This window comes from Salvelinus namaycush, chromosome 8 (genome assembly GCF_016432855.1).
Source record: "Salvelinus namaycush isolate Seneca chromosome 8, SaNama_1.0, whole genome shotgun sequence".
In the NCBI taxonomy this organism is placed as follows: Eukaryota; Metazoa; Chordata; class Actinopteri; order Salmoniformes; family Salmonidae; genus Salvelinus; species Salvelinus namaycush.
Window position 1 is genome coordinate 60417658 of NC_052314.1, and position 17500 is coordinate 60435157.

Consider the following 17500-nt stretch of genomic DNA (forward strand, 5'->3'; position numbering starts at 1 on the left):
ACAACAAAACCCCAACAACAACAACAACAGCAAAAACAACAACAACCACAACCAAAACCACAACAACAACAACCACAACAACAACCACAACAAAACCCCAACAACAACAACAACAGCAAAAACAACAACAACCACAACAACCAAAACAAAACCCCAACAACAACAACAACAGCAAAAACCACAACAACAACAACAACAACCACAACAACCAAAACAAAACCCCAACAACAACAACAACCAAAACCGCAACAACAATCATGTCAACTTCTCCAGGGCGGTTCAAGGCCACTATTGATTTCAGCACTTTTCACAAATCATACCCAGTTGTGATTGGTCCATTCTCAGTGTTTGACGCACACTGTGTTGCTGTCCTCCTTTTCTCTGCTATTTTTGCATTTCTGTTGTTGTCAGTCCTGACTTTGTTTTTCACCCGAAAATAAAGTATCCCCAAAGCAACACAGCCCAGTAAAATACTTGAACACAATCAAATGTTTATTTGATAGACAAACATACAACAATGAACTTTCCTAGTCAGCAAGAGAGAAAGAACAAACGCGAAACAGAGCGAGAAATAGGAACTCACTCCTCGCATAAAATAGTCTAGCATCTAAATGTTGAATTTAAAAGTTGGCCACGATAGGAAGAAGTCATGCATTTCTCTCCCATCTCCCAGTTACACAACTGATGACATAACCAGTAAACGTGATCTCTTTCCTCCCAGGTCTCTTTGTATATCCAATGTGTCTGAAAGTGTTACTCTGTTTATGTGAAAAGCAATGCAAAGTATTTATGGGTGGCTGGGGAGGACGAGAGTGTTTTCAGAAGTGGGGGGAGAGAGATAGAAAGAGAGAGCGAGAGAAGGGGGGGGAGAGAGAGGAAGGGATGAGAGAGAGAAAGAGGGGGGGGGAGAGAGGGAGGGATGAGAGAGCGAGAGAAAGAGAGAGAGGGGGGTGAGAGAGAGAAAGAGAGGGGGAGAGAAGGGGGGGAGAGAGAGGGGAAGGGATGAGAGAGAGAAAGAGAGGGGGGAGAGAGGGAGGGATGAGAGAGAGAGAGAGAGAGAGAGAGGGGAGGGGTGAGGAATGAGAGAGAGAGAGATCGAGAGAGAGAGAGAGGAAGGGATGAGAGAGAGAAAGAGAGGGGGAGAGAGAGAGGGAGGGATGAGAGAGGGGGGGGGTGAGGAATGAGAGAGAGAGAGATCGAGAGAGAGAGGGAGGGGGAGGAGGAGGAGAGAGCAAGAGAGCGGTGAGAGACAGAGAGAAGATAGAGAGAAGGGGGAGAGGAAAAGTGTTCAGAACAAGACGCTTACTATATATTTGGCATCTCCAGAGTCTGAGGTGTTAACCCCAAACATCCCTTCACCTACAGTAGCACTGTATAACAAGGGGATGGGCTTAAGACATGTGACAGTGTACGTGTGTGTGTATGTGTGTGTGTGTGTGTGTGTGTGTGTGTGCGTGCGTGCGTGTGTGTGTTGGCCTATCTACCATCGACCCTCTCCATCCATCCAAGTGGGGTCTTCAATAATTAAGAGCAGGTTGGCAGAGAGGGATGGGGAGAGTGTGTGAGAGATGTAGAGCGAGAGAGAGAGAGAGCGAGAGAGAGAGAGAGAGAGAGAGAGAGAGAGAGAGAGAGACGGAGAAATGTAGTGTGTTAGAGAATTAGAGAGAGAGAGAGAGAGATAGAGAAAGACGTGAAAGCACGTTCATTTAGAGATAAGAAAAATCCCCCTACATAGTGCACTATATCACTGGTCAAAAGCAGTGCACTATATACAGTTGAAGTCAGAAGTTTACATACACCTTAGCCAAATACATTTAAACTCAGTTTTTCACAGTTCCTGACATTTAATCCAAGTAAAAATTCCCTGTCTTAGGTCAGTTAGGATCACCACTTTATTTTAAGAATGTGAAATGTCAGAATAATAGTAGAGAGCATGATTTATTTCAGCTTTTATTTCTTTCATCGCATTTCCAGTGGGTCCGACGTTTACATACACTCAATTAGTATTTTGTAGCATTGCCTTTAAATTGTTTAACTTGGGACAAACGTTTCGGGTAGCCTTCCACCAGCTTCTCACAATAAGTTGGGGGAATTTTGGCCCATTCCTCCTGACAGAGCTGGTGTAACTGAGTCAGGTTTGTAGGCCTCCTTGCTAGCACACGCTTTTTCAGTTCTGCCCACAAATGTTCTATGGGATTGAGGTCAGGGCTTTGTGATGGCCACTCCAATACCTTGACTTTGTTGTCCTTAAGCCATTTTGCCACAACTTTGGAAGTATGCTTGGGGTCATTGTCCATTTAGAAGACCCATTTGCGACCAAGCTTTAACTTCCTGACTGATGTCTTGAGATGTTGCTTCAATATATCCACATCATTTTCCTATCTCATGATGCCATCTATTTTGTGAAGTGCACCCAGTCCCTCCTGCAGCAAAGCACCCCCACAACATGATGCTGCCACCCCCGTGCTTCACGGTTGGGATGGTGTTCTTCGGCTTGCAAGCCTCCCCCTTTTTCCTCCAAACATAACGATGGTCATTATGGCCAAACAGTTCTATTTTTGTTTCATCAGACCAGAGGACATTTCTCCAAAAAGTACGATCTTTGTCCCCATGTGCAGTTGCAAAACGTAGTCTGGCTTTTTTATGGTGGTTTTGGAGCAGTGGCTTCTTACTTGCTGAGCGGCCTTTCAGGTTATGTCGATAAAGGACTTTTACTGTGGATATAGATACTTTTGTACCTGTTTCCTCCAGCATCTTCACAAGGTCCTTTGCTGTTGTTCTGGGATTGATTTGCACTTTTCGTACCAAAGTACGTTCATCTCTAGGAGGCACAACGCATCTCCTTCCTGAGCGGTATGACGGCTGCCTGGTCCCATGTTGTATATATTTTTGTACTATTGTTTGTACAGATGAACGTGGTACCTTCAGGTGTTTGGAAATTGCTGCCAAGGATGAACCAGATTTGTGAAGGTCTACAATTTTTTTTCTGAGGTCTTGGCTGATTTCTTTTGATTTTCCCATGATGTCAAGCAAAGAGGCACTGAGTTTGAAGGTAGGCCTTGAAATACATCCACAGGTACATCTCCAATTGACTCAAATGATGTCAATTAGCCTATCAGAAGCTTCTAAAGCCATGACATCATTTTCTGGAATTTTCCAAGCTGTTTAAAGGCACAGTCAACTTAGCGTATGTAAACTTCTGACCCACTGGAATTGTGATACAGTGAATTATAAGTGAAATAATCTGTCTGTAAACAATTGTTGAAAAAATTACTTGTGTCATGCACAAAGTAGATGTCCTAACCGACTTGCCAAAACTATAGTTTGTTAACAAGAAATGTGTGGAGTGGTTGAAGAACGAGTTTTAATGACTTCAACCTAAGTGTATGTAAACTTCCGACTTCAACTGTAGGTAACATGGTGCCATTTGAGGTGCAGCCACTGTCAGAGTGTGTTGGTTATTCATGACTCTAATATACTGTCTATTGGTCCTCCTCAACCTTAAAGCTACAGGCATTTGGTGACAGGAAAGTCATAGTCCTTTGTGCCGAAGTACCATACAAGCATGGTTGGTGTGTGTCTGCGTGTTTTATGTGTGTGTGTGTGTGTGTGTGTGTGTGTGTGTGTGTGTGTGTGTGTGTGTGTGTGTGTGTGTGTGTGTGTGTGTGTGTGTGTGTGTGTGTGTGTGTGTGTGTTTGTTTGTGCAAAAGCTTTCATTATCGGGCCATAGAGTTGAGCCATAATATAATACATGCTTGAAATAAGATAGTCAAATTAAAGATGCACTCCGGGATCTTAAGCACAATAAATTCCTAACATATTGCACGAATGAAACTTGTAATATATCATACAAATTGCAAAATTCATAACATATCGCACATAATTGGATGACGTAGTACACAAAAAACACTTTAGGCTTGTGAGCACCACTTTCAAAACTACTGGCTGAAATTATACACAAGTTAGAGAGTTCATCTTTAAGTGTGTGTGTGTGTGTTTTAAAGTTAGTGTGTGTTAGTGTGTGTGTGTTTTAAAGTTAGTGTGTGTTTGTGTGTGTTTTAAAGTTAGTGTGTGTGTGTTTTAAAGTTAGTAGTGTGTGTGTGTGTGTGTGCGTGTGTGCGTGCGTGCGTGAGTGTTTTAAAGTTAGTGTGTGTTAGTATGTGTGTGTCGCAAATCTCCTTGTAACTGTCTTTATGGTCTCATGAATTCTTCATTAAAGGTCTTTCACCTCATTATCAGGACTGACTCCGTATGGGGCGACCACTGAGTAAGCATGTGTGTGTTTTTCCATCACTACAGAAACAGATAATGAGGTTTGTAGAAAGACAACAGTGTCCTTCTCCACCAACGTATTCAGATAAAAGGCTACAGAGAAACTCAATCTGAGGGTGGATGGTAATGATTGTCCCCTACAGGAAGCCGTAGAGATTAGCGCTCCATATTTTACCATAACTTAGCTTTGGTCGGCGAGGCGCCCTACTGTGGTTCTGGTCGGGACATAAATGTTGGAATGAGTGGCGCTGGGGCTGAGTGTGTATGCACGCCACTGCACGCACGGACACACACACACACACACACACACACACACACACACACACACACACACACACACACACACACACACACACACACACACACACACACACACACACACACAGCCCGCTGACACCCCACTGACACAGCAACCATTTCCTGCTGGGTTGGATTCCATCATTAGCTTTCTGGTAGGAAGAGAACGGGTTGTTGTCGCTGCACTGAACAGGTCATTCAGGGTCTTTCTTCCTTCATTTCAAGCCTACTGGGCAACATGACATATTAATAATGTCTCTTCCTTGGTGAGGATGAGGTTATGGGAATCACTGGCGGTTCAGAATAGCGGATGTGGAGGCAAAGGGTTTGTATTCTGTGAGTCCTAGTGTGTGTGTGTGTGTGTGTGTGTGTGTGTGTGTGTGTGTGTGTGTGTGTGTGTGTGTGTGTGTGTGTGTGTGTGTGTGTGTGTGTGTGTGTGTACTCCGAGCATAATACGTGTGTGGAAGAAAGAGAGAGCACTGCATGCACTTATGTATGTGTGAATGTGTGTGTGTGAATGAGTGTGTGTGCGCGAGTGCGTCCTCCCTCACCCTATCCGAGTGACGGACAGGCCCAGAGGCCCATTAGCCGCTGTATTGACAGAGGGGGAGTACTGCTCAAGTGCTGCTAAGTGGATAGCAGACAGGTAACATGGCAGCATCCATCTAGTCGGTCTCTAAGCCTCACAGCTCTATAGTCCACACTGAGGTGTGAGGGCTTCCTGTTCTGTTCTGGACAGCTGCAGGGCTAGATCCATCAGTCTGGACTGACCACTAAAGACGGTCAACTGGGCTTACTGTTCCTACCCACTGTGTGTGTGTGTGTGTGTCTGCAGGCGAAAGAGAGAGTCCAGTTATCTAGCTACTACACAAAAATACAGGTCTATTGTTTGCAAGTGTGTCTGAATCAAAATGATTAATTTCCCTCCATTTCTCTCTCCCTCGGCGAGCGGTATCGATGCACCAAGTCTGGAACCAACCATGTCCCTGAACAGCTTCTACCCCCAAAGCCATACGACTGCTAAATAGTTAAACAGCTACCCAGACTATCTGTATTGACCCTTTCTGCACTGACTTTTTTTGTTACTCATCACATACGCTGCTGCTACTATTTATTATCTGTCACTTTATTCCTAGTTATATGTACATTTCAACCTCAATTACCTCGTACCACTACACATCAACTCAGTACTGGTACCCCTTGTATATAGTCAAGTCATCATTCCTCATTGTGTATCTATTATTACTTTGATTATCACGTGTTTTACGTTCTATTATTTCTCTATTTTATTTCTCTCTGCATTGTTGAGAAGGGCCGTAAGTGAGCATTTCACTGTTAGCCTACAGCTGTTGTTTATGAATCCTGTGATAAACAACATGTGATTTGTCTCTCTCTACAGCAGAGATCCAACAGAGTGGATGAGGGGGCAGAGAGTTCCTTCCCGCTATAGCTGAATGTAGTGCATGGTGAATACTAATACAATCAGATCTCTCTCTCACACACACACACACGCCTTCTCTATGAGCAATAGCTGTGGCATTTGCTATCTATCACAGCTAGTCATAACAACTGGATAGAGGCATCGGGGTACTTTGGCAACACACTCCTGTGTGTGTGTGTGTGTGTGTGTGTGTGTGTGTGTGTGTGTGTGTGTGTGTGTGTGTGTGTGTGTGTGTGTGTGTGTGTGTGTGTGTGTGTCAACAATACTCCTCCGCGCCAGCTGGAAACTGAAACTATTCAGGGTTTATAATCAAAGGCTGAGCAATCACTGTGCTTGTTTAAGGCTGAGCGTATCCAATGGCATTGATAGGAAACGCTATCGCTATCAGATTGGCATTTACAGCGCTGTCGAAGGAATGTAAACTAAAGCAGAGCGGAAGAGAGCCCTGGGGCCTCAGCGATAGACAGCTGTGGTTGGTTACTGCTTTGTCTGAACCTTATGTACCCATTTCATGTGGTAGATGCTAGATTTGGGGGGTGTGTGGTTTTAAAACATTGGAGTTTGTCACCTGAGGTAACCTTACAGTGTGCGATGGTTACTGAATGGTTACCCAATTTACTTTCACAGCTGATCCAAAAGGTTACCTACAGTTGAAGTCGGGAAGTTTACATACACTTAGGTTGGAGTCATTAAAACAACTCCACAAATGTCTTGTTAACAAACTATAGTTTTGGCAAGTTGGTTATGACATCTACTTTGTGCATGACACAAGTCATTTTTCCAACAATTGTTTACAGACAGATTATTTCACTTATAATTCACTGTATCACAATTCCAGTGGGTCAGAAGTTTACATACACTAAGTTGACTGCGCCTCTGAACAGGTTGGAAAATTCCAGAAAATGATGTCATGGCTTTAGAAGCTTCTGATAAGCTAATTGACATCATTTGAGTCAATTGGAGACGTACCTGTGGATGTATTTCAAGGCCTACCTTCAAACGCAGTGCCTCTTTAATTGACATCATGGGAAAATCAAAAGAAATCAGCCAAGACCTCCTCAAGTCTGGTTCATCCTTGGGAGCAATTTACAAACACCTGAAGGTACCACGTTCATCTGTACAAACAAGTATAAACACCATGGGACCAAGCAGCTGTCATACCGCTCAGGAAGGAGATGCGTTCTGTCTCCTAGAGATGAACATACTTTGGTGCGAAAAGTGCAAATCAATCCCAGAACAACAGCAAAGGACCATGTGAAGATGCTGGAGGAAACAGGTACAAAAGTATCTATATCCACAGTAAAACGAGTCCTATATCAACATAACCTGAAAGGCCGCTCAGCAAGGAAGAAGCCACTGCTCTAAAACCACCATAAAAAAAGCCAGACTACGTTTTGCAACTGCACATGGGGACAAAGATTGTACTTTTTGGAGAAATGTCCTCTGGTCTGATGTTGTGGGGGTGCTTTTCTGCAGGAGGGACTGGGTGCACTTCACAAAATAGATCGCAACATGAGGTAGGAAAATGATGTGGATGTATTGAAGCAACATCGCAAGACATCAGTCAGGAAGTTAAAGCTTGGTCGCAAATGGGTCTACCAAAAGGACAATGACCCCAAGCATACTTCCAAAGTTGTGGCAAAATAGCTTAAGGACAACAAAGTCAAGATATTGGAGTGGCCATCACAAAGCCCTGACCTCAATCCTATAGAAAATGTGTGGGCAGAACTGAAAAAGCGTGTGCGAGCAAGGAGGCCTACAAACCTGACTCAGTTACACCAGCTCTGTCAGGAGGAATGGGCCAAAATTCACCCAACTTATTGTGGGAAGCTTGTGGAAGGCTACCCGGAACGTTTGACCCAAGTTAAACAATTTAAAGGCAATACTACCAACTACTAATTGAGTGTATGTAAACTTCTGACCCACTGGGAATGTGATGAAAGAAATAAAAGCTGAAATAAATCATGCTCTCTATTATTATTCTGACATTTCACATTCTTAAAATAAAGTGGTGATCCTAACTGACCTAAGACGGAATTTTTACTTGGATTAAATGTCAGGAATTGTGAAAAACTGAGTTTAAATGTATTTGGCTAAGGTGTATGTTAACTTCCGACTTCAACTGTACATATGTTCAATCTTAATTTGACCAGTATTGTCGCAGCAAAATAATCCTACAGCAACAGAATTTTTAGTCCATCATTTTGATTGAAAAAGGCTACATGAAAAGTGCAATACTGTTAATGTAACCACGTGTTCGTGTGGGTTTTCAGTGAATTTATGTCAATCGTGTAGCTCGTCTGCATTCAGGAAGATTTGCAGTCACAAAAGAGTGTTCAAATTAAGATCCTACATCTGTATAAGGTATCCACTACAGAGTGAGTGTGTGTGTAGGTGTATACACTGTAGCAGTACTATCCTACCTATGCAATAGCAGAGCAGGACAGACAGCAGGACGGACAGTCCCACGGCGCTGAGAGCAGTGCATCTCCAGGAGCAGTACTTGGAGGACTTCTTAAACTTGAAGGCGGAGCGGGAGAGGGTGTTTCTGGGTAGGGGCCGTGTGGGCGGCGAGTAGACGGAGCCCGTTGCCATGGTGTAGCCTGGAGTAGCCGTGCTGAACAGAGGGGTCGTGCCGGTGCCTGTCTTGAAGAGGAAGTGCCTGGAGAAGAGGAGAGGAGAGAGAGAAATAAAGAGAGAGGGAGAAGAAGGGTGAGAATGGAGACTGGACAAAGTAGGAGATTAAATGGAACTACATCGGGTACAAAGTTCTAGCCTGGTCCCAGATCTGTCTGTGCTGTATAGCCAACTCGTATATAATGGTCATTATTTGGCAAGATCGCATAAACAGATCTGGGACCAGGTTCCAGTTTAAAACACAAACAAAGTAACAGCTACAGTAGCAAATGAACTAGACAGTTAGTAGAAACAACAAACAAACAAACACTTGAAGGCCTGTGAAGTCAAAGCATTCCAAAAATGTTATGGAAAGACATACAAGGACTGCTGTTTTCTTTGTTTAATAAAACATCACCTTCCTGCAGTACAAGTAGGATTGCCTAAGAGACCAGCTGGCTTGAGGTAATTACCAAAGTCAGCTATTTCAATCAAATTAATTAGTGTGTGTGTTTCTACTGGAGACAGTGTGTGTGTGTGTGTGTGTGTGTGTGTGTGTGTGTGTCATTTCTCATTGATTGAACCAGGGAGCAAGCCAGAGGACAGAGGGTTTCACTCTAGTTTCCAATCAGACCCTGGAGTGTGTGTGAGGGTGCTTTACTGTGTGTGTGTGTGTGTGTGAGAGAGAGAGAGAGAGAGAGAGAAAGAGAGGGTGCGTGAATGCCCTTGTTTGTGTGCGTGTGTGTGCAATTTGAATGAGAGTATGTGCATACATGCATGTGTGTGTGTGGTGTGTGTGATTGCGCACCCTCACACACACGATCACACACCACACACACATGCAGGTAAAGCTGTTTCTCTGATTGTGAAGTAGATCTCAGTACATAAAACATTGAGTAAGAGAGAGAAAGACACAGTGAGACGGAGAGAGAGAGAGCTAGAGAGAGAGAGAGAGAGAGAGAGTTAGACAGAGAGAGAGAGATAGAGGAGAGAGAGAGAGCGAGAGAGAGAGAGAGAGAGAGAGAGAGAGAGAGAGAGAGAGAGAGAGAGAGAGAGAGAGAGAGAGAGAGACTCCAGAGGCACAGTGAGCATCAGTACATTTTACTGAACACAACATTCTGTTGTTGAACGTTTCTTGTGTGGGGCTGTCAGAGAGAGTTAGAGAGAGAGAGATAAATATAAAATAATTAGAGAGTGTCATTTCCCCAAATTTGAAATCCTTATTCAAGGTATCAAAGACCTCTCTGATGAGAATAGGCTACCCGTCCTGTTGGGGGAGGACGCAGAGAGCTGTGGGTTGGCAGCGCACTGCATTGCTGCCTGCCATAAGATGAGGGACAGTGTCTGACAGACCAATCAACCTGCACATGTCCTCTACTGTATGTTTATTGTTATTGTTCAATGTATGGTTATTTGACCCTTGATTATTGTTGTTACTGTTGTCCCGTTGACAATTTTGATTCTTATTACCTTAATATTGTAAATATCCAAAGTAAGCTTTGGCAATATGTACATTGTTACGTCATGCCAATAAAGCAAATTGAATTGAGAGAGAGAGAGAGAGAGAGAGAGAGAGAGAGAGAGAGAGAGAGAGAGAGAGAGAGAGAGAGAGAGAGACAGAGAGAGACAGAGAGAGACAGAGAGAGACAGAGAGAGAGAGAGAGAGAGACAGACAGAGAGAGAGAGAGAGACAGAGAGAGAGAGAGAGAGAGAGAGAGAGAGAGAGAGAGAGAGAGAGAGAGAGAGAGAGAGAGAGAGAGAGAGGGTGGGTGGGTGGGTGGGTGGGTGGGTGGGTCGATTTAAGTTGTAGTTCTACACCCCGAGGGACAGGGATAAGTGTCGGAGTAGCAGAAAGAACGGATATTAAAACCAGGGAAGTGATTACTTAACACTTAAAAAATCCCTCAGAGACGAGGTGTTCGTCTTTAATTTAGTTTGCCACTTCCTCGAGGAAGTAGCTCTCCCTCACAACTAAACAACTAAAAGCCAACAAAGTGCGGGCCAGAAATGATAAACCCATCCCTGTATGTTTTTCAAATGTAAGCTTCATCCCTCCCCCTTTTTCACTCGCCAACCATGCCAAAGCCCAATTTGAATCAGCAAACAGAAAGGCCAAGGTAAGCAATTCTCCAAAACAGGATTGGATTAATAGTGTCTTTTGTCTTTCTTTAGACAAGCACACTGACAAGAATGAACCATCATGGAGACATTAAACAACCATGGAGACATCAGACAATGGGACAAACAGAGCTGATTCTCGCTGTGATAACCAGCCAGACAACACTGAGCCTTCCATCCGGTTACATGGTAACGTCTTGCTGCTGTGACACACTGGGTGAAGTACGGGATAGGATTGAGGGAATCTATGTGAGAGGGTTGGTAGACCCAAGAAGGCAGTAGCTATACAAAGGCTTGCATCCCGGTGGCATTACAATACGACCATAAGGCATGCTTTCTACCCAGTGTCCCGTCTTACAGTGTGTTACCAATAAAGTTTTTAAAAAATTGTTGGATTTAATTTTTTTTTTTTTTTTACATGGGATTGGACATGTGCTTGATGCTAATCCCTCTGTGTGTGTTTGTATTCGGCTCAGTGTTGCCAGGGGTTACACGGCGGCTGGGGTTTGGCACCATGCGTAGAGGAGGACGACAAGCGGAGGGGATGGACACTCAGAGAGACTGAGATGGAGGCACGTACCCATCCCCATAGGCGCCTTCGTGGCACGCGGGAGGGAACACATCCATCTCTATCAGGTTGTCATGCCCGTTTTCCAGAACGGCTTGCTTTGCTAATTTTCTACATGAGGGAGATGGAGATACCAGAGACATAACACAATTAGAGACGTGTGTGAGTGTGTGTGAGTGTGTGTGAGTGTGCGTGTGTGTGTGCGTGTGCGTGTGCGTGTGCGTGTGTGTGTGTGTGTGTGTGTGTGTGTGTGATCAAAGTGTATTAGTATACAACACAATTAGAGAGAAGGGAAGACTTGAGGAGATCAGTGTTATTGCCGACGTTATTCGTTTTGGCAGCCAGACACGTCGACACACACAGAGCAATGGGGAGATAGTCCCCCTGCGGACCTGTCTAGCAGACAGGTGTCACACAGACACACACAGCATGCAGGGTTGGAAAAACACGGGCACACGCAGTTGCGTAAGGACACACACTCAGATTAGGTCCCAAAAGCACACACTCAGCCACCTGAGCATGCACACAGGCGCACACACAGGCACACCTACACACACACACACACACACACACACACACACACACACACACACACACACACACACACACACACACACACACACACACACACACACACACACACACACACACACACACACACACACACACACACACACACATTCAATATACAAGCCGAAGCCCTCGATCCAGAGAAGTGACACGTTCTAATTTCATTTCTATCTCTTTGTGTATTTTTCACTTTCACTTCTCTTTCACCTCCTCCCTCCATTTCCACAGCGGAGGAGAGGAGAGGGGGATAGATAAACGTGTGATGATGAAAAGAGACAGTGGCGGTGCGATCTGAGATGGAGGGCCTCGGAGGGAGGAGACAAGAGGAGTCTTTTATTCCCTCCATAAAGCAGGCTGTTTATGGCGACGCTGGCAGAGTCAATGTGTTCAATTGAGTTGTGGATAACCCTGTTATATAACCCTGCTATAGGCTCTTACATACCCCTCTCCTCTCTCTCTCTCTCTCTGTACTAGTGGTGAGAACAGCCAATAAAATATACTGGAGCCAAACCAGAACAATAGTATTTTACATGCTATTAGAGGGATAATAAGTCTCTCTATTTCTCGTGTTACATGTTCTAAATATTTTTTATTAGTTATCCTATTTGATATTGATCACTGCACTGTTGGGTAGGGCTTGCAAGTTAAGCATTTCGCTGTACTTATGCATGTGACAAATAAAACTTGAAACTCCTTCTTCCTCTCCACCTCTCGCTCTCTCGCTCTCTCTGATGAATTGTCCAGTTATGTCTTGACCACACATACCCTGACCTTAGTGACCTGTGCATCATGGCAACGTAGCCCTCCAGCCCTGACTGACCCTACTGACCTGGCCAAATGGAGATAGAACTGCTCTCTCCAGTCCCATCTCACCGCGGTGCACCACTCCAACGTCACGCCACAACACTGAGGGAGTGTGTGTTGAAAAGAGTGTGTAAGCGCTTACTCAGATTTTGTATTTCCTTGTATTGGTTCCTTGTATAGATTTAGGTGCCTTAAATGCACTTTAAATCACGTTTTATTTTGTTTGCTATTTCCAGATTGATGTAACACTTAAGTACGGTGTCCTACAGGTATAAATGTTTGTCTAAAACGGTATAGTCAGTGAGCTCGTTTGTTTGGCTGTTGGTTTTTTAAATTATTTTAGCGTTCACACATTGTTTTAGCGTACTGTAAAGCATTTAGCTCTCCAGGGTGCGTGACTCTCTCTCTCTCTCTGTGTGTGTGTGTGTGTGTTTACTACCCATTTGTCTTCTTAGACTTGATTTATATTACCCGTACATACACTACATTGGATATGCGATAGGCACTTCAGTATTATTTATGACCTTATCAAATTGCCAGGTGTCTGGATTGCATGGTTTATGTGCAACACATTCCAATGATATATTTCATATTTCATTTTGTGGAAAAGGGAGAGAGAGAGAGAGGTGGAGAGAAAAAAAGAGAGAGGTATTTAGAAAAAAAGTCATACTTCAAATGGAAAATCGAATATGTTTGTTTAAAAAACAATGTGAGCGTTCTTATCAATCTCCTAATTAAAAAAACAATTCATTCGAATGAAAACGGATTCTGCGTTTATGGGAAGAAATTGGGATACTTTTTAATTGAATTTAGCTACCTTATCCAGTTCAAAAGGCTCCTTTCAACCAAAACATTATCTTTGTTCGCTCGTATCAGTGAAAAGATAGATAGAGACGAAGTCTACATGGAAACGTGGCTGCATATAAAAACGTTTTGAAACTGTAATTAAATATTCGGATTAAAAAACCTGACAATGATAATAAAATCTTGACAAAGTTCAATGACTTCTTCCATGAGTATTGAAATCAAACGGCAACAGAGGATAGATATAATTGCTCTATCCATTCGATAGCATCTCTGTGCCCGATACCTACACTACGGGGCCGAAAGGGTTTCGCAGTGCTATGATAGTGGGCCAGCCATAACCAGTTTCCTTTGGCATAATGGACTTGTAGAGTGACTGCGAGAGCAAAGGCATGCATGTGGCGGGGGCCACCATTGTTAATTGACTGGAGGTGGCGTGACGCTGAGCAGCATTACTATGCTAATCCCCCCATATCTCCTTCCACATCTCCAGAGCTCTCCAACAATGGGTCGAGGAGAGAGACGCTAACATAAGCATGTGGCCATAGAGACAATAATATTAGCGTTAGCATGTTGACATATATAAGCTATGTAAGCGTTAGCACAAGGCCATAGAGAATACACAGTTTGTTAGTATTAGCATGAGGGCATAAATAAGCTATATTAGCATTGATGTCATAAACACGCTAATGTTAGTGTTAGCATTGAATCCCCGAGCTGACAAGGTATAAATCTGTTGTTCTGCCCCTGAACAAGGCAGTTAACCCACTGTTCCCCGGTAGGCCGTCATTGTAAATAAGAATTTGTTCTTAACTGACTTGCCTACTAAAAATAAAGGTTAAATAAAATAAAATATAGATGATATGTTAACATTAGCAGGAGGATAGAAAAGCATTATTAGCATTAGCATGAGGCTATAGGGAAGACATGTTAGAATTAGCATGAGGCCATACTGTACAATAGCTAGAACTAGCAGGTTAGCTACGTCAACACATTCTATTGTTTTTTTCCCAGCGCATATACATTACATTGAAGGGAAGTTAATGCAACATGGCAGGCTCAGAGAAAAGACAAGAGGCTGAGCTACTTGGAGAAACTTAAAGGGGCGGGGGAATCATAGTTGTCGTGAAATCTAGGTGTTGAGTTGCAGACCGGGCTAATGAAAGCTGATCCAGGGAAAGAGAGGAGAAAGGGATGGAGCGGCAAAGGAGTGTGTGTGTGTGTGTTTGTCCATGAAATGTGTGTGTATGCATGTGTCTCTGTGTGTCTATGATGTGTGTGTGTGTGTGTGTGAGACAGGCATGGGAGGCTGTCTTCTGACACAACAGGTGAGAATGATAATGAGTCACGGATTGAGTGATGAGGGATTATCACCTCGGAATGAGACCTTTCACACTCCTCCCTCTCTCATCCTCCCATCTCTAATCTAACCCCCTCAAGTACACACACACCCCTGTTCTATCCCTTCATCTCTGCTCCATTCCGCGTCTCTCTCTCTCTCTCTCTCTCTCTCTCTCTCTACGTATCCTTCATCTTCCTCTCCACCCCTCCTTGTCCTCCACTCAGACCTCTGACATGCTATACCCATCCTTCTCTCATTCACAAAACAGCTCTCAAACACCTGGGCCTCCCCCTCCATCCATCCATCCACTTTTTGACTAATTTAAAACTCAAAATCTCTCCACTCTCATTATGTCCCTCTCCAAAATCATCACTTCACATGTTCATTATCCTGACATAAGTACTATCAATCCACAAAAAAAGTACTATGCAATCCACAAAGAAATACAAAAATGTAACATTAAAGCTAAAAGGTATTAATTTGATGACTACAGCCACAAAGCTGCAGGAGAGCACAGAGTCTGACATCATGGCTTGACTTGATTTAAAAAAATGTATTTAACCAAGCAAGTCAGTTAAGAACAAATTCTTATTTACAACGACGCCCTAGGAACAGTGGGTTAACTGCCTTGTTCAGGGGCAGAACGACAGATTTTGAATCTTTTTTGATCTAGCAACCTTTCGGTTACTGGCCCAAGGCTCTAACCACTAGGCTACCTACCACAGATGAACGAAAGAAAGAAAAGTGAAGAACCCCCCCCCCCCTCGTATCATCAGCTCCTTCCTATAGGTGTATGGCTCTATGCCAATGTCCATAATTGGCATTCATGGGATGGTGATGCTATAGCTTATGGCTCACAATGTTACCGGGGGCAAAATGTATTTAATCCCCCAGGCTGTATATATTTGTACAAACTTTATTAGCGAGTCGGCTCACGAACAGGACTGGAGAACATAGCCTACCTTGTGTTTCTAAAGATAGTTTGGGGCTGGTGAGGTCGGGGGCTGTGTGTGGGGGTTAGCTAAAGGCATACCACAGTTGGTGTGTGTTTAGTCTGAAGAGATTAACCTCAGTGTACATATGATATGGCGTCTGTCTGTCTCTTCTCTCTAGGAGCTATGAGTGTGTGTGTGTGCGTGTGTGTGCGTATGATTGTGCCTGTGTGTGTGCGTCTCTCTCGCTTTATGAGCTAAGGAGGAATATGGTGCAAAGAATTCAAGTAAGAGATACTTTAAATAAATGAGAGACTTTAAGAAGCAGTTGATCAAGCCATTACAATGGTGTTGGATCTAACTTTCTCATTTTCTCTACATGATAGTGGAATAATGTGTATTTGATGAAAAGCTTGTCTCTCTGATATTAACTGAGTGTTTAAATTAAATAACCCCTGGGCTGTACAGACTTGCCACTCAGACTGAAATCCAGCCAGTGAAGCCGAGATACGTTATGTGAAGTTATGGATCATAATTATGATTTGTATGCATGTCTGTAACACGGTACAAATAATTTATAGACATTTTTATTGCAGTGTTATCATTATTAATGTCATTTTGTACGATTTCAAATATAGGTAAAACATTCACATTGTTGATATTGCTGAATTAAAAACATGTTGTTGATATACTGTCATAATGAAAAGTGTAGTAAAATACAGTATATTGTCATCAAAAAGAGCAGTTAATCACTGTTGGAGATTATTGTCTTTCTGCAGGGGAAGTTTATAAAGCATTAGGTTTATGGCAAAGGCTTTAATTACAGTCTATTCTGGTAGACTGATAACAAGGAGACATTTAAGTGACACACACACACACACACACACACACACACACACACACACACACACACACACACACACATTTGTTTCCTAAATCAGGGTTGTCGATCACACCCTGCTTGGCCTTAGAGTTGTTGAAGTTGTGGTGTCAGGATTCTCCAATGTGGAAATGTGTGACGTGTGTGTGTGTCGGGGTATATAAGAAGCAATCCTTTTGTTATTATTCACTGACCATGCTGAGAGGACACACATAGGTGTGTATAGAGAGTTATTAATCTGCAGACGTGAGAGAGAGAGAGAGAGAGAGGTCTTTGAATGCATCAAGCACCACCATGTTAAGTGGTCGGTGACGTACACAGGTTCTAAGACTCGCTCTTAGAACCTCTCAGAGTGAACTGAAGCTCTCCGTCACTGAGTGGGACTTAAACCAGACTCTATACAAGATCTCAATAGGAGAAGACAATAGATGAAGTAGCAAAGATGATGGAACACTAGAACACTCAACACGGCTTTAGATGTAAATGGTGAAAGGAGCTAGCTAGCGTTAGCTATAGTGTCTCCTCAACAGGGCTTTAGAATGTATTTGGGGAAAAGAGCTAGCTAGCGTTAGCTATAGTGTCTCCTCAACAGGGCTTTAGATGTAATTGGTGAAAGGAGCTAGCTAGTGTTAGCTATAGTGTCTCCTCAACAGGGGTTTAGATGTAATTGGTGAAAGGAGCTAGCTAGCATTAGCTATAGTGTCTCCTCAACAGGGCTTTAGATGTAATTGGTGAAAGGAGCTAGCTAACGTTAGCTATAGTGTCTCCTCAACAGGGCTTTAGATGTAATTGGTGAAAGGAGCTAGCTAACGTTAGCTATAGTGTCTCCTCAACAGGGCTATAGATGTAATTGGTA

The 17500-nt window shown here is 43.4% G+C and overlaps 1 protein-coding gene across 1 annotated transcript in view; it reads right to left on the reverse strand.

The window, feature by feature from the left end:
• Positions 1 to 17500, reverse strand: part of tenm3 (teneurin transmembrane protein 3) — a 164466-nt gene that overhangs the window by 120768 nt on the left and 26198 nt on the right. Inside the window, exon 3 of the mRNA XM_039000275.1 lies at positions 8434 to 8672. Within this exon, the coding sequence (XP_038856203.1) occupies positions 8434 to 8672 (239 nt within the window). The remainder of the gene's footprint in view (positions 1 to 8433; positions 8673 to 17500) is intronic.